Source organism: Columba livia, chromosome Z (genome assembly GCF_036013475.1).
Source record: "Columba livia isolate bColLiv1 breed racing homer chromosome Z, bColLiv1.pat.W.v2, whole genome shotgun sequence".
Lineage (NCBI taxonomy): Eukaryota > Metazoa > Chordata > Aves > Columbiformes > Columbidae > Columba > Columba livia.
In genome coordinates, this window is record NC_088642.1 from 58901881 (window position 1) to 58922255 (window position 20375).

General features: G+C 37.7%; 1 protein-coding gene across 1 annotated transcript in view; it reads left to right on the plus strand.

Moving 5' to 3' along the window:
- Positions 1 to 20375, plus strand: part of RORB (RAR related orphan receptor B) — a 144766-nt gene that overhangs the window by 78559 nt on the left and 45832 nt on the right. The window contains exon 2 of the mRNA XM_065046001.1: positions 19379 to 19464. Coding sequence (XP_064902073.1) covers positions 19379 to 19464 — 86 coding nt within the window. The remainder of the gene's footprint in view (positions 1 to 19378; positions 19465 to 20375) is intronic.

The following is a 20375-nucleotide window of genomic DNA, read 5'->3' on the forward strand; positions in this document are numbered from 1 at the left end:
CTGTTCTACTGGTGGTCTCATCTCTCCTTACAGCTTGTTCTCATTTCTTTTAAAATGGTCATATGAAAGGCTTCTGACAAGAAGGCATTATTTCCCTAGCCTAGCAGGAAGATGTACTTGTGATTCATTTGATACCTCTCTTTCCTTTTATCCTGTGGATGGTGATAGGCTTTATCAGTTGCTGAAAGGGGTGAGGGCCCCTTACTGAGGGCTCTCACCATCTCCTGTGGAAGTGTTTTGACACATTGTTCCTAGTGTACCAGGCACATTTGCCTAATTAACTAAATATCCCTCAAAGTTCTGTGTGGCTAGAACATTTTGCATTTTTTGGTCTTTACTGCTGTTTGAGGCTATTTTACTTGGTGTCTGATGTAGTCACATCCCAGATACTAGCTCTTAGGCTTGGACCTACCAAATAGGTTCTCTTTTCCCCTGTAGCTTTAACAAAGCAAACGAACAAAAACAAACTATCTGTTTTATACAGCTAGAGTGACAACACTGTATTCCATTTGACCTTAATGAAGTTACAGCTGTCTTCATTAAAGCGTTGTCACAAAAAAAAGCTAGAGTGCCTTGGGCAGTGTAACCAGATGTGTACCTCTGGTGTATCTAATGATTATATATGAATAACTCATTTGCTACTTCCCCTATATTTTTATGCCACTAGTACAGTTTTATTGGTTTGTTGCTCTTGAGAACAAAATTAGGTAGAATTTCAAAATTAAGACCTCCCTTAATAGGTTACCCAAAGCACCTAAGGTACTTTCTTTTCCAGTTTTTGTGTGTGACCAGTCCACAAATGGCCAGATCCAATAGCAAATCACTGGACTGCTTATACCCTGTGGAAGCATTTAGGCACTTCATATAGCTTTACTAATAACACTTTGAATCAAACTGCTCTCAAAAGACATGTGTCTGAGCACCAAAGTCTTAGGAGTCTCTGTTCTTTGTTTTTTTGGATCTGTCCCTAATGTGTCTGAGTGTTAATTAATACCACTTTCATGTCACCAGTCAGAATGAAGCTGTCATACTGACTGCAGTTTCTCTCTACTCCTTCATACCTTCCTGGAGGACTTTCAAAGATGGTGCCACAAGCTTTGTCATATGCTCAAAGATCGTATCGAACATAATAGCTAATAGAGCAGCCCAGTACATTGGGTGGTTCATGTTCACTCTTAGGTACACGTCTTATGCCTGCAACAGGCATGATCATTAGTTAATTTTTTCCATTGTTTTTGTTAACCTCTGCATCTATTATTCACACACTGCACTTGGAAACAGAGGCCTGTGCTAGTGTTTAGAAGAGCCACTTATAAGTACTCGATCTTTCTGTCAATAGCACAATCTGCATCTTCAGGAGTGCAAAGAAGAAGTGCTGACAGAGGTATTAAAGCAAAGTTCTGGCCTTGTTGTTTTAGAAAGGTTTGGTGTTGTGTTGTGTATTACTAATGAGCATGAGATTCAAGATTACAAAACCAGCAGTGATGCTTTCTCTGTGGCTGGCCTTATAACGTGGCAGGCAGTGTTCTCATTTGTGAAAGCTGATTTGAGTTTAAGGTAAGACACAAAATCTCCGTTCTCCCTCAGCTGGATGCAGCACAAATTCATGAAAGGTTTAAGATCCCCTCTGAAATAATTCTGCTGTGTTTGTCATTTTACCCCACTGTTTCCAGTACTTGGGCTTGGCAGACTGAAGGGATGTGATACAAGCATAGTTCAGAAGCAGCATTTCTGCCAGTCAAATACGATTTGCTGATACATATAATGCAGAAGTGCTACAGACTTCTTATTTTTTCCTTACATTAAAGTGGAAATACAGAGGTCTCAGACTGAACTATGTATAGTTACACTGGCCTCACTAACTTACTGAAGGTGATTGTGGTCATTGGCAGATAAACTGCCGCATCTTATTAGGTTTCCAACTAGACATTACAGTTACGGAGTGTAATCCAGAGTTTAAAGTGGACTAAATTATAGGAAGCATAGTGCAGTCACAGTTGTTTATGTGAGTAAAACCAGGAGGTTTCAGTTCATGCTTTACTTAAATAATTGAAGACTAAAGCTTGCATTAGATAGTATAAAACTCTTGAAAATACTTCCATTTAACGGGATTTATTTAATTAGCAAATTTGCTTAAATCCTTCTGCTTTGGTTCTTATTTTCAAGATACAGGGGCTACTCTTCTTAGCAGGTCACTTCAGCAAGTACAGAAAAATATGTTGGTTGCTGTTCTATAAAGAACTGTAAAAAGCAATTCATGTATTCTTCAAGATAAAAACAAAACCAACCAAACAAACAGAAAAAAACAACCTTTAACTTACCTCTGCTTTTCTTTTGAGACACAAGCCAGTGTAAACCACAGATTTCCTTAACAGGTCAGACCAAGTTCTCAGGAGACAATGGTTTAGTTGCTTCAGAAGGCTGAAATTTATTGTGGACACACAAAGACTTCGGAAACAGAATGAGGTGTCATAAGCTTAGCAGGCCCATGAAGAGACAGTCTTTGATTTATGTCAAGTCTGTTGAACCTCAATAGCAAAGCAACAAAATATGGTAAGATCTGATTTTCCCTCTCCCCATCCCATGTTTGTATGGCAGTTCAACTGACAAGTTCCTGGTGAAGCTTTCGTCTGTGTATGGTCAGTGAGACTCTACCAGAGCAAGTTTTTTTCTTACTCTGAGAAAAGTCCTTAAAAGCCCAGACTTTCTCTTTATGATGCCCATCAGCCCCCAGGATCCTGAGGAAGGCTCAGATCAGTCTGATATATCAGTCTAGGGCAAGAAGAGATGTGGACAAACAGCTGACAGGCTTATTAGAGTCACAGTGGATGGCAAGGGAGGGGCAATAACATATACCCTTAAATACAGAATTATGTATTTGAACTTTGATTCATGGGAGGAAGCACTGTGAGGCTTTTTATGTAGCAAGCATAATCTAGTCTTTTCTGTAAATGGTTAAAATTCTGGGCATGTAACTATTTATCTTATGTGGGCAAATAAATCTACTTTTAAATAGCCAAATTATGTAATTCATATTCAGACTATCAAGCAAAAAGTGAGTAATATAAGTCAATGGGCTCCACCTGAAATCAGCCATCAAAGTATTCCTGCTTCTCAGAAGGTGACTCTCAATTAAGACAACATTTGCTGGCTATTTAATCGTAGCAAAAATATCAGTAAATTGGGCAACCAATGAAGATTGGAGCGTAGCATTCTGGTTGAGGCTGTCCATGCTTCAAATCATCAGGAACATGTCTGAACGCAGAGTGAGTCAGCTCCTCGTATGCTAGCACTGCAAATTATTATATATTGGGTGCAGGGTGGAAGAGAGTGCTCTGTTTATGCCCAACCTAATGTGAATTTTGGTGGTAGTTCTGTTGATCTCCAGATATAACAAAAATACACCTAATTGCTCTACTGTTAAAGGTAACCACTCTGCATCCCAAAGACCCCTGTTAGGTACACACAGTACTGGTAGTTGCAGTCACACTAGGAAGAGTGTATGGACCTACAGAAATAATCAGTGGTTGCACAGGCAGTAGCTGATGACAAACGATTTGCGCCAGTGCCAAAATCCAATAGCAAAAGATTGACACAAGACATGTGACACATGAGATATGTGACAAATGAGATGTGACACATGAAACACGTGACACATGAGGTTTGAAATCATTAAAACAGTGCTAATTGTTCTGGTACTCTGATTAAGTGGATTGTGAACACCTGGAGTGTATAAGTCTAAACTACCTGACTTGCTTCTGAATGGGTTTAGATCTAAATTTCTCTTTACTTGTGCTAAGAAGATGCAGCATCCATTTTAGGGAAGAGACTTTTTCATCAAGATGAGTCTGTCACTCTTTAGAATGTGAAATAAGAAGTGGTAAGACAAAAAAGTCACTCAGAACAAGCCACCTGGATGCTGCAAGTTTCCACAGGGAAGTATAATAATAGACTAGCTAAAATTCTGAGGTCAGCACTTTCAGTTTCGTTCAAAGGTGCTATTTCCTACATGTCTGTGGTTTTCTTCAAATTTTCTACAGATAACCATCTAGTCATTGGTTTTCAAAACTCATTCAGGGTTTTTCAAAGTCATTAGAGGTCATACCAACAGAGGAAGTCTGTCACCTTAATGTTACAAGGCTGTCCAAAGATCCTTCTATTCTGCACATAAAGGTTTAGCCTCTCTTGTCATTTCTGAAGTCTTTGAACTTGAAATGCACTGCACAGTGGACTAATAGACCTTTAGAGCGTGCTGCCTCTCATTCGTGGCTCTGCTACACCCAGTGTGGTGGTGCTACCTTTCCCCAGGAAAAAAAAAAAAAAAGATCTGACAGGAAGTCCTGCTACCAATTTCTTGTGTTAATCCTTTTTCTGTTGTTTCCCCATATATAGCAGCCCTGATTAAAGCACCTGGATTCTCAATACATTTGTATTGATTTTTCTTTAAACCGGGAGGTAGCATCACCATTTTTGTATTTTTAGCCTGCAAGTGGAATAGAACTTGATTCACATTGTTGAAATGTCCCCAGGGCTGCAGAGACTTAGATTTACAGATCATAAGATTTCAGGATGCAGCAAGACTTTTCTTTCTGTTCTGTATCCACAAGGGAGGAAGGCCAACATTCAAGAGGACATTTGCAAGGTGGATCAGAGCTTGCATGGCTGAAGAATATACAAAGCAAAAGAGAGGAAGGTTCATCTTGTCACATTCCCCAAGGACAATACCTACTTCCTAAAATGAAAGAACAGAAGCACCTTCTTTGAAATTGTGCAAGGCCACAACCCAGAAGCTGCTGCTCAATTTCCTGTAGTTTTGGCAGTTAAGGCGAGGGAAATGTATCATATGCAGCTTTCAGGAGGAGAGTGACACAGTTACCTATAGCCTCTTTAATAGCACTCTTTTTCTTTATTTTTCAACTGTCATGTAATGTAGCAATAAATGAGAAGAGGACCTGACCCACAGTTAATACAATTTGGCACAGCTTCACTGACTTCAGCAGCCCTGCACCAGTTCACACCAAATGAGGGTCAGAACCAGTACAGTCTTGCCTGCGCGCGCGCACACACACACACACACACCCCCCCTCTTTTTAATTGCCCTTACTCCCCAGATGGCCGGCTGCTTTTTGATAAAAACAGCAAGAACAGCAAGAGAAAAATGTTCCTGTCTATGGATGCATCTGGTGTTTGCTCTTAACAGGAGCAAGGTGTCTGGATGGAAGTGAATCCCACTCTGCCTCCCTTCTAATATCCACATTCATTGGTCTCTAAAGCAATAGCCAGACTGTCCTTGGTTTGGCCAAATCATTTTTACCAGAGCTATCACCTACAACAGCTGAAGTCCCCGAGTGCATAGGGTGGCCCCAGTAGACCATGTCCTTGAGTATTTGTAGTTTGTAGAAAAATTTATTACTTTTTTTGAATTTGAATACTTTTTCAGTAGGGCGTTTTTGTGGTCTGGGTTTTTTGGTTCTTGGTTGTGTTTTGCTTTTTAATGATGTTTGTTAGTTTTTTGGTTTGGTTTGGTTTGGTTTTTTTATACTGTAGTGTAATATTCCATTGCTGTGCAACAACTTGTAGCACTTCTTTTCTTTCTAGATTACTGGGATAAATTGTTTACATTCCTCCTTTCTGTACTTAATCCTGTGACTGTGTTATAAGATATTATAAACTGCTGAGCAAATTAGATGATGAGAGAAATAACTGTCAGGACATTAAGGAATAAGGGTATATTCCATAGCATTCATTGGTGTCAAATTCCTCCCTTTCTTATCTTAAAAATACTTACACTAAAAAAAAAAAAATCTCTTTTCTGTTGAACATCATCAGGCAGAAGTTAACACAGGTTACATTTTTTTCATGAACGTGCAAACAGGACAGTATCATGTTCATTGCATAGAGGTTGAACTAGATGACCTTTAAAGGTCTCTTTCAACCCAGACTATTCTATGATTCTGTGATTCCATAATTCCTTTGTGTTGAAACTATTAAAAAGAAAGTAAAGTGCGTCATGACTCTTTAATTGAGACTGTTCATTGGTTAAGGCTAGTAAACGAGCTCATAAGACAGCTTCCTGGTCAGAAGGCAGCCAGCAATGCATGGATTTCAGAAGTGTCTTTACTTTGTGCTATAGATGAGTAGAGTTTCCATTTTATATTTGTTCAGCTTTTGTAATTGTTCTTTAACATACTTTTTTTTTCAGCTGAGAGTCAGTGGAGTACATTCCTAGAAATTCAAACTTAGATTGGAAAACTGTCATATCATTATATTTTTGTAAGAGCTTAAATATTGCCATTTTCTTCTGGAACCGAGTTCTCATTACAAAAGGTGAACATTGCCTAAGAGGCCTGCATCCAAATTCTGCCAGCCCTCATGCCTATAGGGGCAGAACACACCCAACAGGACATACAGGTTGATTTATTAGGCTGCTACTCAAGTGATAATTCTTGATTTGAAAGCCAGTACATCTGGAATCATTGCTCAGCACCAGTTTGATACTAATTCCTGCATCAGAAGGGTCTGTAATATTTGGCAACAATCTATTGATTTCTTTCTGACTCATGCAGAACTAATTTTCAGTTACACAAATTAGCGAGGGAGAAAAGGGGAAAAGAACCCTTAAATGTTGCTCATTTCTTTTGGCCATTTCTTTGATCCGTGTTTTTTATCTGAGAGGAAAGTGGTGTGTCTAATAGGGAACTGTTATATATTATGAAACAGTGAGACTTAAAAATCTTGTTAGGCAATCACTGCTTCAGCAGAATGAAATGCTGTTGCAACAGGAGGAAAATTATACACCAATTATTTATCCAGTCAGGAAAAATTATGCCCCATAACATCAAAGGCTTCCATTTATGAACTAATAGAGAGAGAGCAATTCCTATTATTTTAGCAAGCCAGGGAATTTTTATTCATTTGAAATGCAGCAAGACAAGAGTTTGGGACCTTATTTAAGATTATAATCCCACAGCATCACATATAGCCTACGTGACTGGTTCTAGGAACAGTCATGAAAAAAATAGCTGTGTAATGTTTATGCAGATTTAAATGAGTTATTATAAGTAATTAACTTATCCTGTTTATTATTATCCTTCAAATAATGTTTTCCCTGTTATTGGAAAAATATTATTTCAGGCTGCCCATTCCCAGCTCATGTGTTTGCTTGTTTTCTGTACTTCTCCTAATCTTCAGTAATTCTCCTTATTTTTGTAAACTTTGGAACTCTGCCCTAATATTTCCCCTTGCATTTTCTTTTATTGAAAATTCCTCAACTATTGTAGCTAACCAGAACAAGTATTCAAAGCAAAGTGGCTGAGATGGTGGAAATTTTGAACATCTTTTCTCTTTTTTAAAAGTATGTAGGATTAACAGTCTTTTGGATGTATCAGGCTTACTGAATCTTGAAAATGAAGTCTTCTCTGGTTTATCTTTGGCACAAATTCCAAGGGAATGAATATGCAGAGTTAGCAGGACAGAACTGTTCAAATCTAAATCACCTCTTATTCCAACTGGTACTTTATATAAGAGGCTAGGACATGAGAAAATGGTTTAACAAGGAAAGGTTGCCTGGAAATTAAGTAACCTTGCAGAGCTCTTCCAGCAAAAAAGCCTGGGAATGTGTAATAGGGAAGTGAGGGGAATTCTTTCCACAAAGACTCCCAAGGGAGAACTGAATTAGTGAGGGCAACTGTATATAACATATTAGCTGTCTTGTAAAAGTGCACTCTTCTTATGTCTTGTTTGGCTTTGTTTTGTTTTTGACAGAAAGCCTGTTTAAAGCCTGCAGTGCTTCGTGTTTGACTATACCATGTTTGGTGCATGGCAGCCACTGCATGCCCTTGCAAGTATAACCTGTGAACCAGGATGCAATCATAGCCAATGTGGGAGCCTAGGAGAAAAAAAAAAAAAAAAAGTTCCAGAATCTGAGCAACTCTGTTAGAGATTCATACCTAGAGCTCAGTCCTAAATTCCCCTGGTCATAAAAACTAAGAGCAACTGGGACATTCCTTTAATGTAATGAGTGTCCAACAGGGACAGTTCAGTCAGGTCTAAAAATGCTGGAGTCTAAAAAACACTGTAAGGAAATTAATTTTTTATCTCTGGGTGCAGGTAGGTAGGATATAGGTGTTATTTCACAAGATGGGGGTTTTGTCTGTAATAATTTGGCATCTTACATCTGCCAATCTAATCCTCCATTTCTTACATATATCTGAAACAAAAACAACTGATGGTAAAGGGGAGCTGAGATTTATTTTCAGAATTTCCAGGAAATAAATATTATTTTTAAATTATTGTGCTGAAAAAAGGAATTTATTCTACTTGAAGATAGTATCCAAAGAAAATGTTGTTTCATTACTTAGTTCCTCCAGCAGTATTCCTCCCTTCGTTAATGAAATGGAACAGCCTATGCCTTTATCACTTCTTCCATTTAATCTTGTTAATGCAGTCTTGCAGTCTGTTAAGACCCCACTTTTGCAACAGCACAGGTGTAACTGTGGATAAGTAGGGTAGTAGGAAGAATACTGCTCTGCTCCTAGGAGTCTTATTTATTTACGACAAAATGTGTGATATTCAACCCAGAATAAAAACCGATGCAACTGGTGAGTTGAAACATTTTTGTTCTTCAATTCCTTAACAATATGAGGTATTCCAATGAAGAATTAATAGGGAAATATTAATCATGCTGTACCAAATCTGTGATTGAGACAACTGCACTTGGAGTTTTACTAAACATTAATTCTTCCTACTGAGTTAAAAGATGGCAGATTAAATTGGTAAGTAGACAGTTGGGTAGTATAACATTTTTCATGTAGCAACAGATGCAAATCCAAGAATATCTCCAGCTGATTTGATTGCTTTTCAAAAGATAGGGCAAAGATTTTAAATAAAAATGTGCAAAAGTGAAAATCCATAGTGATGATCAAAAATATGAACAAATTCAAAAAGCTCTAAGAAGGGAACATCAGAAGGATTTCAGAGACATTTCAGACTGAAATAAATTTTATTATTTGTTTGTAGTTGCCTGTGTCTCTTGGAATTTCGCCTTGTAGGAGTTACATTGTGCCTAAGATGTAGGGGAAGGTATTGTAAGGAAAGTGATGCAGGAAAGTGGATGGGAAATTATTCCATTGCCTGTGATGGCAGTTACGTAAGTCCCAGACAATGCAAGTTAGATCTCTTTTTTGCTGCACTGCTATAATTCTGATTGAGTGTGTTGAATTACTCTAAATTTACTTAGTGAACTCAGAACCAAAATCTGTACCAGCAGAAATACATTTTGCCATCCTTTCTTTCCCTTGGGCAGCCAGCTTGATGATTTTCTGTCTTAAAAGGAAAAAGAAGAAAAAAGAAGCCAAAAAAAAAGAAAAAAAAAAAAGCTCCCATTTTTAAGAAGGCCTTTGCTTCTGATTCATGCTCATTAACAAAAATAAAGGCAAAAATTATGCTTATGTATTCTTCCCGCTCAACTTTTCCTTGAGCATTACAGTTAGCTGCTTTGGCAAGAAGCTTTAAGCTGTAAAACATTTAACATTAAAAGCTGCATTAATTAGTGGTTTATCACGACTGCAAATATACAATATATTTAGCTTACTAAAATGCTTTGGGTTTTTAAGTTGCATCATGTTTCATGGTTCACTGAAGTATTGTTAATCAATCGAAGTATATGATTGCACTACTCAAATCACCTAAAATTTTCGTAAAGATACCTTGCATAAAGTAGTCAGAAAACAATACAATTAAGCATTTTTAATTGTAATGCACAAATAGATTTACAGAGATTCTGGGAATGAGAAACATTCAGTGAAATAGGAGTGTTGAGGGTCAGAAGAGGGAAAAACCAGGAATGTTGACAAAAATTTTACTTATGAATGTGCAAAATAGCACTTTCTGATCTCCTGTTGTGCCATTCCCACACCTTTGTTCATGGTACACACTCTATAGTGCTTGATATTCTGTATTCAGGACTGCCTGAAAGTCCTTTGGTTTTTCTGTAATTAAATGTACACGTTCAGATGATGCAGTGTATATTGCTGGGCTACCTTTCAGTTTTAGATAAAACAAAATTCCCGGGACTAAATTTCCAGAAATGTAACTGTTGTGACCATTTGCTTGCTACAAGTGATAAGACTATAAAAATTAATACTGGGGATGCCTTATTTGGGGAAAATTGAGGATATCATAAATTAATGTAATTAAATGGCATGCATATTCAAGTAAATATAAAAAGGGGTGTTTTGGGAATAAAGTGATGTGGTGTAGACAATCACTTATGTTAACCTGATAAATAAGGTATTGGGCTAGCGATAAAGCAAAAGAAAAATTATTTTATTTTATATGTGCTTTCCACTGCAGAATACTTACCATATGAAACATAACCTTCTTACACATCATTGTGGATGTGGACGTTTTTTCTGTATCTTCTATATAACGTTATGTGTAGGAGAGAGAAAAGTCGGAAAACAATATTTCTCAAAGTCCACAAAAGCCACAAAAGTCCATCAGTAACAACCAAGTATGCTTTAACGTTGTCTTTAAGTCAATTTAAGTCACATTTACATAACTTGTAAAATGCCATCTGTGGGTACAGTATCCCGAGATGTAATGTTTAAGGTAGCTGTAGCAGTCATTACAAAAGAAAATCAAATTTGTTTTTTAAAGGTGCACATTATTAGATTTTGAAGTGCTTTTTCCTATTAAGCTGTCATTTTAAACATGGCTTTTTCCTATGAAGTCTTAAAAATGACACTAGTTACTCCTGTTGGGTGTGTATTAGGTTTGGACTTTTTCAAATCTCAATCTCCCTACTTTTCCAATATTTTGTTTATAAAAAGTAGAACATACGGAGACCTCAATAAAAATAATTATAGGTTTCCACAACAATATAAGAATATAAAACATAAATATCCAGTAATTTATCCAGTTATTTGAATGTTGAGCTCACTTACTTGTATGCAGGTAAAATAATTTTTCATTCTAAGTGATTCTTAGTGATTTTTCCATCATATTTTAAATTGTATTTATTTCTAGCACTGTATAACTTACTAACTTTCAGAAATAAAGATTTAGGTGGTTTGATTCTTCTCTGTTATCTTACATGTTTCCTAAAGAAGAAAGCATTTGAAACTGAGTATTTCATAAATTGCAGACGACTTTTGCATAAGGTATCGGTACTGAAAAAGATTAATATTTGAGAGGTGGGACAACAGAAGAAGGTTCTGACCCAGTTCTTACTTTCTCTGAAGCTGCATTCTTTGTGGGTCCAGCAACTCTTAATTTGTACTTATCCACAGAGAGAGCAAGATTCCTAAATCCTTAATCAGTCAGAGCGCATTGTAATATTGCACTACTAACACCTGTCCCACATGATGTTGCTGTTTCTTACAGCTGTCCATCCCAGGTTATGGTGCAGCCTTTCTTCTCTTTACCAGAGCAAGTACTTGAGAAGCAGTTCAGAAAATAAACAGTTGTAGAAGAGGAGCTAAGTAGGATTATACTTGCAGCCTCTGGTTATACAGAGGCTGTGTTCAGGCTCCGCATGGTGGCAACTGAGTCATGAATACTCAAATTGCTGCATGTCAGCTGGTTCTGTGTGGAGACCCGAACTCTGTGACAGTCCTCATTTCCCCTGGTGGTTTTTGCATGGCATCAGATTCTGGGTTTAAGTGTTGCTAGAAGTATAGGAAACTGGGGATGTTTAAACAAAGCAATGCAGGTGGGGGGAGAGGATTGTGAGTGTGCTGCATCTGCAGTCTGGTAGCAAAGAGCTGGAGAAGAGGGTACAGCCACAGACAGAGCCCAGATTAAGCACTACACCTTCCTTCCACTGCAAGATGAAGTAAGTTTTAAGTTCGTTTCCACCCCACTCCCGCAAGCAGTAACACTGGCTGGGTGTGTGGAAAGATAAGGTTGTGTCACCCCACAGCCTTGAAAACAAGGTCTTCAGAGCCTGGTCCTGCAACATCTCAGCGTTAATAGGCTTTGTAACTGTACAGCAGTGATATATGCATATCTCACTTAAAGGATTCCCACTTAGGTGCTAAGTACTATGTGAAAATTTCAGCCAGCTCTCAACAGGAAAAATGGACTATAAATATTTATCATACCATCTGGGCTCTTCACTTGCAGAGTTCATTAGTGCATTTATCCAGAAGAGGGAAAAGAAAAAAAAAAACTAGCAATGGACTGAAATCAGGAAACTAATTCAGAAGCACTGGGCGCACTCTGAGTAGCTTTCTGAGTAAAGCCAAGTAAGGACAGAAAATCATTTGTCCTGCTAAATACCTGCTATATTATTTAAGTGAAACATCTACAAATTACATCAAATGGGCTGGCAGACTAAATATTAAGTGTACTTGTCACAACAAGGAACACTGCATGTGCAATGTATTTTCTGAATAGGCTGCTATTTTTTGAACAAGCACACTTTTACTGTGTAGAGAATTGCATAGAAAACATGGTCATCACTGCTTAAATAGCCATCGTGGCCAGCTTATATAAACACTAGCTAAAGCTGCTAGAGATTATTTGCAGAACATTGGATCTGATGAGCTCAAATATAAGATAGCTTGGGTAGTATAATATTTGGGATTACCTTAATAATCTCTTTAGGGAAAGTGTGCAGTATCAGCAGAACCATTGCTTGAGTCTTTGAGGGAAGCAGAAACTGTACAGTAATAATTCTGCATTTATTATGCACTTCAGTCTTTCCCAGTAAATAAGGCAAGTTTCTGAGCTCTATATAGGGCCCAGGCTAATGCTTTGAGAATTTAATTAAATATCTGTGATTTCAACTCACCTGTGGAGCCCAAATTATCATTTTGGCAACCTGTTTTTGTTGTGTGGTAACTTGTTTTACCGTAGCACCATCCTTTGAAGTTACACACGTAATTTCCATGCATATGAGTTACTAGGGAAAAGAGCTTAATAGATTAATATAGAGAAATCCATGTTGAGAGGCAATGAAAATGCTTCTGTACAGATTTATAGAGTGCTAGGTGAGTTGTACAAGTTTACTGATACTTCAACCCTTTCTGACCTCTTTGAGCACAGCCTTTCAGGGGCCGGCCTTTGAGTCATAGCTTCTGACAAGGGAGCTGATTTTCATCTTTTTGGATCTGAACACTGGGCTGTACTTGTCTGTGTTATCCATCACGGCCCTGCAGAGGATACAGGCAGTTCTGCTTCCCTTCTGACGCCTTCCCTGCCTGGGAACGATCTCACAAAAGTCCAGGACAGCCTTAAACACTTGTGCTTCTTGTACACTTCAGCCACTCTTATCCAAAATAAAAAAACAAACAAGCTGCTAGGTAGCAATTTCTGTGCCTTTGGCATCTTACTAACCTTTTGGTGTTCAGTTGAGTGTTAGGATGCCATTCTTGGCAAAAAAAAAAGCTGCACAGCTTTTATTTGGAGTCCAGGAAATGGCATCAGCACCACTGTCTTGTAATAACCCCATGGCAATCCAAATTTTCTGTTAATTTACAAATGTTTTTAGCTAATTAAAATGATCACTTCTGCAGGACAAACAAACAAACAAACCAAACAAAACACTGGTAATCCAAAATAAGTGTATATCAACTATCTCACAATAACTGCTCTTAAGACTTACAGTTCTCTTGCTCACAACTGCCTTTGCTCCACAGAGAATCATCCAACCTTGCGAATCTTGCAGCTTTTCTCATTGATTAGCATAATGAAATTCAGCTCTGAGCAATTATCCTTAACCTGTTTTAAGCTTGGAGTCCTTTGCTCCTATCTAAGGTGTGATAAAAAGCTAGGGGTCCAAAAGCATTTATTTTTAGAAGAGTATATCCTTTGGTCTAAGATACTACATCCTTCTGAAGATCTCATCTCATCTATATCCTTGGACCATCATGAGCATAGCAACTTTTTACTTTTCATAAATTGTTAAATAATACTGCTAGATACATTGTAGTTACATTCAGAAAAGGAAAGAAAGGGCATTTGAACAAAAACAATTTTTCTTATTTGTTATGATTGTGATGGGAACAGGTTGTTCTACCGTGCTTATTTTTATTTTTCCTATAATTTCGCCTTCTTTGCTGAATGTAATGGCAAGTAATCTGTGCAGATCATTATTTCTAGACTTGTTACAAAATCAGTATGTAACAATAAGATACAAAAAGATCAGATGATAGGAGCAGTTTGGAGAATACCTTTAGCTCTGCAGCAGCCATAGTCATTTGAACTCCTGTTATTTCATCTGTCTGTTTCAAAGCATTTGATGATGGTCTGTAAACATTATTATGGCCATGGAGCAGATATAAAAAGTCTTCCAAAGTATATATCTACACTGCAGGCATAAACATATTTCCTACATATGCAAAACCCGCAAAAAGGCTAATGTTGTAGCATGTAATTTTGAAACTTTGAATCTCTCTACAGATATTGTCATGTGTATCTCTAATGTTTGATCTTACCTTTTAAGAAATAAATTTTAAATGCACACAATAAGCATGCACAGAGTAACTACATGAAGACTTTTTTTTCATTGAAAAAACTTGAGGTTTTAAAAGGCTCTTTTCCAATAGTCTTTAAAATAAGTATGGAACTGATCTGTTAGAAGAGCTGATGTACAGCTCCGTGCTTTTTCTTCTTATTTTTTCCACCGGAAAATCATAAAAGAGGAAGGGGGAAAGAAAACATGTCACCAAAGAATTTTCCAAGTGGCATTGATAATAAGCTAAAAATCCTTGGGCTAAGAGACTGAGAGGTGACCTTATTAATGTTTATAAATATATAAAGGATGAGTGCCATGAGGATGGAGCCAGGCTCTTCTCGGTGGCAAAGAGTGATAGGACAAGGGGTAATGGGATCAAGCTGGAACACAAGAGGTTCCACTTAAATTTGAGAAGAAACTTCATCTCAGTGAGGGTGACAGAGCACTGGAACAGGCTGCCCAGGGGGGTTGTGGAGTCTCCTTCCCTGGAGACATTCAAAACCCGCCTGGACATGTTCCTGTGCGACCTCACCTAGGCGTTCCTGCTCCAGCAGGGGGATTGGACTAGATGATCTTTTTAGGTCTCTTCCAATCCCAAACATACTGTGATACTGTTTGAAGAGTGTGAGACTATGAAAGAATTCTGACCTGACAATTGTGTAGATTTACAGGGGAAAAAAAAATCTTCTTAGTAGTAATCTACCACTCTTCTATTTCAGGCAATGATATATCAGATTTCTTAATGTCCAATTTCCAGGACTACCACTTACCTTGAAATTCATGACAAGTTTTTACAGGTCATGTACAGATAAAATCTGCTGTGCGTGTGCCCAGTGGGACATATAGATACACAAGAACTGCTGCTTCTGGGGAATTTGTATGTCTCTGTACATTAGCTGTAGGACTGGTGTATTTGGGAATCATCAGCCTTGCCGCAGATGCAGAGAGGACCCTGGACAGAGTGGACCTGACAGTCTTCGTAGCTTTAACAAAGTCGAGGGTCCAGACTCAGAGTTGTGTGCATCACTGTGTGAAAATGCCAAAAACACACTATTTTCCTGGGTGAATCCCATCATACCTGCTTACTCTAATGGCTCATTTGGGGTAGGGCTGACAGCAAATGTATCTACAGACACATTAATTAACATTAGCTGGCATTAATTGTCTTGCTGAGGTATTGCTAACTATGTAGCTCTGACTGCATGAGGTAAAACAGAGGCTGAAAACATAACTAGTATCCTCAGCTGTATATTTTCAGATTATTAAATACAAACGCAAAGCACCCGAGTTCCTGCTGTGAAGCCACAGAATATCTAATCCAGTGGCAAAAGGAAAACCAAGACCTAGTTGTCAGCATAACTTACATTGGAAACTTCTATTGATGGTAACATGCAAGGAAAAAAGTCCGTCTTACAGGGGTCAGGATAAAGAAAACCAGAGTTGGCAACTAGATAAAAATGCTGAATATGTTTAATTTAAAATAACTTAGGGATGCGACATGAAAGTGAACGGGGCCAATTTACTAGCATTTTTCAAAGAACTTCAGCTTGAGGATGATGGGAATACTTGGAAGGTGAAGGAGCTGGGTTTTTTGCTATTGGTTCTCTGATTAGCCTTGATGTTTCCAAGTGCAATCCCTCCTGAATCAACAAGTCAGAGAGAGTACTTCCTCGTCAAAGTTTATGTCCAGCATGCTTTAGTAGCCTCTTTTGATAAAGAACTAAATATTGAAATCTCAAGTATTTTTCCCTCTTGGAACTAAAGCTGTGGGGCTGAGAGATTGTAGCCCTGTCTCTCCCGAATGAAGTTCCTGAGATGTTAAACTGAGATTATATAAAACATGAGCTTTGCTTTTTGCTTTTATCTTGTTAGACAACATATGCATGTGAGTGGCAGCCTTCACAAATACACAATATACACATTAGCTGCCTTATTGACTCCTATCTTTGTTTCAAGAGGAATTCAGTAAATTGTGTGCCTCTTTTCAGATTTATTCCTAATTTCATCATTATAACAATTCTTGAAACCTGATTATTATCCTACTTTTAGGATAATGAATATTGTGCCCGTGGGTAAATTTTTTGCTGGTTAGAAAAAAAAAAAGGCACAGCTCAGTGTTCTTTTCTGTTTCTCATGGGGCAACATTTGAGAAAACAGCTAATGCTTGGTTTGAAGATGGTTTTAAGTACATATTTGTTTTTATCCAAGTGTTCATTTCAAATATGTGAAATTATTTTGTGTTTTCTTCCTTAGCAGAATTCAGCTTTTCTTACTTTTGTCCTGAGAGAATGAATTAGGTTCCAGGTGGTAAACTGTAGATTATTGTTAACGATAATCCGTAGATTATTGTTAATAGTCATGTAGAATTAGTTAATTTCAGTTGTGATATTCTAATTTATAGGGTGCCATGTAAAACTAGAGGCAGTTGCTAGTCTCAAAGAACTTTAAAAATATTTTTAAAATAAGGGATGAATACCGTAGAGAGATGGGATTGACCCTGTGGTACTGATGAGGGAAGATTGAGTTGGTGATAAGAAGCAATCACAATGCAGCATGTATCCAAACATCATAAATGTTTTGTTAGACATCAGGGTGACGGTGATTTTGCAGGCTTTTATCGAGTGCTAAGTCTCAAGACAGGATGAAAACTGAATGCACTTGTTGAAAAATTGGACAAATGAACAGTTGAGACCTGTGTTGTTGCTTGAAAAGAAGCAGGAGCTGTTATTCACATTATTGAAGATGATGGGTAAGAAGGCAAGTGGAAGGACTTTAAAAGTGAAGATAAGTAGTTTTGCTTCCTCTTATTTACTACACTGGGAGAAAATAAGTTCTACCCCTGTGCTGCCGAAAGTAATCATTGTGGCAACTCCACTATTATTAGATCATTCTATTTTAGCTTCAATATTCAGGAAACTACTGAATCAATGCATTTTACACTTTTAAGGCATTCAGAAGTGAGCTGCTTATTTTGTAATAGCTGTAAAGAGAGGTAGGACATACGAGACCCTAAACTGTTTGTTGGTCTAAAGAGGAGAATGGAAGAAGAAAAACAGCATAAAATTATAGGCAGTTGAACAAAGATCCAATGTGAAAAAGGTGTAGTAGCCTCTGACAATCATTAAATCTGCAAAAGAAACCTGGTACACTGGGTGTTAATTACAGTAATTCAAGATGTTTCTGGCAATACAGTGGCTTCTTTTTCGTCTGGCTTGTACAATTAATGACTCAAGTTTTCTGTTATGAATCCTTAAATTGTTCTGCTGTCTTATAAACAAAAAGTAATGCCTAGGAGACAGTAGCAGAGTCTTCTGTTCCAAACTTATTTGAATGCCTTCTGTGTCCTAAAGTTGCTGCTTCTTCTATGAGCTCTCTAAAGAGCCATGGTAGCAATTTCCTAGTCATCCTGTATTTACTAATTTATAGAGTGGTTAGTTTTGAATAAGGGTTTGAATTAACTGAAGAGTTACAAGTCTAAAGTAGTTATTTCATATTTGTTGAAGCCCCAAGCCTTAACATTTAGTGACCCTGGTCCACAAATATTTACCACGAACATAGTGCTTATAATTGCAAATCATGCATGGAATTATTGATTGCTCACAGTAACGAGTACTGTGCTAAATGCAACGAGTGTCAGAGGATCAGTTCTTCCATCTTTGTTCCCATTGCAGTTACAAACTTTATATGCAAGTCATATTAAAAGCACTTTCATATTGTTTGGAGGGGTTTTTTTCTTCTTTTGTCTTGTCTTTTCCTAAAGATTTCCTCGTATTCACGCTGTAGTTCCTGCCACTGACATTGACTTATGTCTTTGAGGCTTGTCGACATGACGCGGCATGTGGTCCCAGAGCTGAGCCTTGCTCCTTCCATATGACTGTAAAGCAGAAACCTATGAGCAATTACTCAAACTAGCCTCTCAAACAGCTGTACCTGGAGGTGCATCTTTAAATGTTTTACTTATCTCAGTGGGCATAAAGCACAGGAATTTTTGAGCAGGATCAACCTGGCAAAATTGCCAATGAACTGCAGATGCTTTTCTGTAAGGAATTGCCTTTTTTCTTGTGCATCCATCATGCCAAGATGGCTAATGCATGTTAGTTTCTCAAGAATGGAAAAATACTACACCACTTGGTTCATGAAAACACAGTGGCATACAGAAACTAACCCAAAAATTTGGGATGACATAGGAAATTGTATTTCTAGATGTAAACTTTATTAATTACACAGACAGACTCGTTTTAGGCATCTGGCAATTATCTTGGTTCCCTGCCTCCAAGACCATTTTGGAGTTGAATGTGTCCAGCTGAAGTACTAATGGTTGGCAAGCCTTGTGCTTGGGGTAACCCTGCTACACAAGCTCTCAGCTTTGCCACCCAAAGATCTGATAAGTGATTTGTGTTGCAGAGAATTGCTGCTGTTGTAGCCTGAGCATGGAGGAAAGATATCTTATCTGCTAGGAGTACTGATCCTTACCAAGTATGATGCTTCTTCCAAGGTGGCGGGAGAACTGCAGGAAGGCATGCATCCCACATAGAAAAATAAATGAACAGGAAAGAAAACACGTTTTTCCATTTATTCTCAACATATCTGACTAGAATAAAGGCACAATAATGATGACAAAATTAATGAGTAAAAACAAAAAATGAGTATATCAGGAAAAACTTGCTAATCATGAGATATCTTAATTGTTGAAGAGTTTTGTGTGCTATGGTAGAAACTATGGAATGTGAAGCAATTAAAATTCACCTAATCAAAACATTCAGAAACACACACTACAATGCAAAGCAGTTGTATATTGTCAAGGGGGTGAACACATTGTCTGCTGTTTAGGTCTAGTGTTTAAAATCTTCATTTGAGAAAGAAGGAAATTAAATAGAATTATATACTCAAAATGGTTGTCTTGTTTTCTTTTTTCAGCGCAAATTGAAGTGATACCATGCAAAATTTGTGGTGATAAGTCCTCTGGAATACACTATGGAGTCATCACTTGTGAAGGCTGCAAGGTATGAGATTTTAATACAGCATAGTCATCAGCACTGCATTAGCCTCAGGCATCTGTGTATAATAATACACTCTTACACGCTTTCAAGCAAGTGGTGCCAAAGGCTGTAAAGTCTGCTGCTGATATAGATGTGTTTCATGCCTAATATTACTAGTAGCTTTCCTTTTCATCAAATAGTCTTCAGAGTTACCTCCTCATTTGAAACATGAATTCTTCACATTTAATGCAGTATGAGTGCTGATACAGAGGCCTGCAACTCTAAGTCACACCTGTTCTACCTTAAGTAAGCTTGAGAGTTGCATTTATTGTCTTGTTTCCTATACAATCCATGTAGCACTAAAAGTTGATGTGGTATCCCAGTTTATCATGTTTAAAGTTTACAGGCGTCATTTTGGTCCTATTTTATGCCCCTTGTGTTCTCTACAGGCCATGTAGTAATCTCCAAAAGAAAATATGCCTTACATTATGCGTAGCATAAAAGGACCCTTTGTCTTCCTTATAGGCTCCAGCCTGGGGCAGTTGCTGAGCACTGGAGGCCTGGGGGTTTTTGTGTTTGTTGGGGGTTTTGTTTTGTGTGTTCTGTTTAGTTTTGTTTGTTTGTTTGTTTGTTTGTCTAAGGCAAAAAAACCTTCCATGCTGCTTAGTTGTATTAACATATTATCCCAGACATTAGTTCAAATAACACAAATCAGTCTCCCAACCAAGAGAAGAAAGGCTTCAGTTTTCAACTTTAAACATACTCTATGATGTTATTATCTAAGGAATTATACCATTACTCATGGAAAAACAGATTTTCATACTACGTGTTAGTATTTCAGCTTTGACTGTAAATGTGAAGTTGCAAAGATGAACTGGTAGCATCTCTGTTTTTTTCTATGTGGAAACATGCTAAATGGTATATTTCAAAGTGGG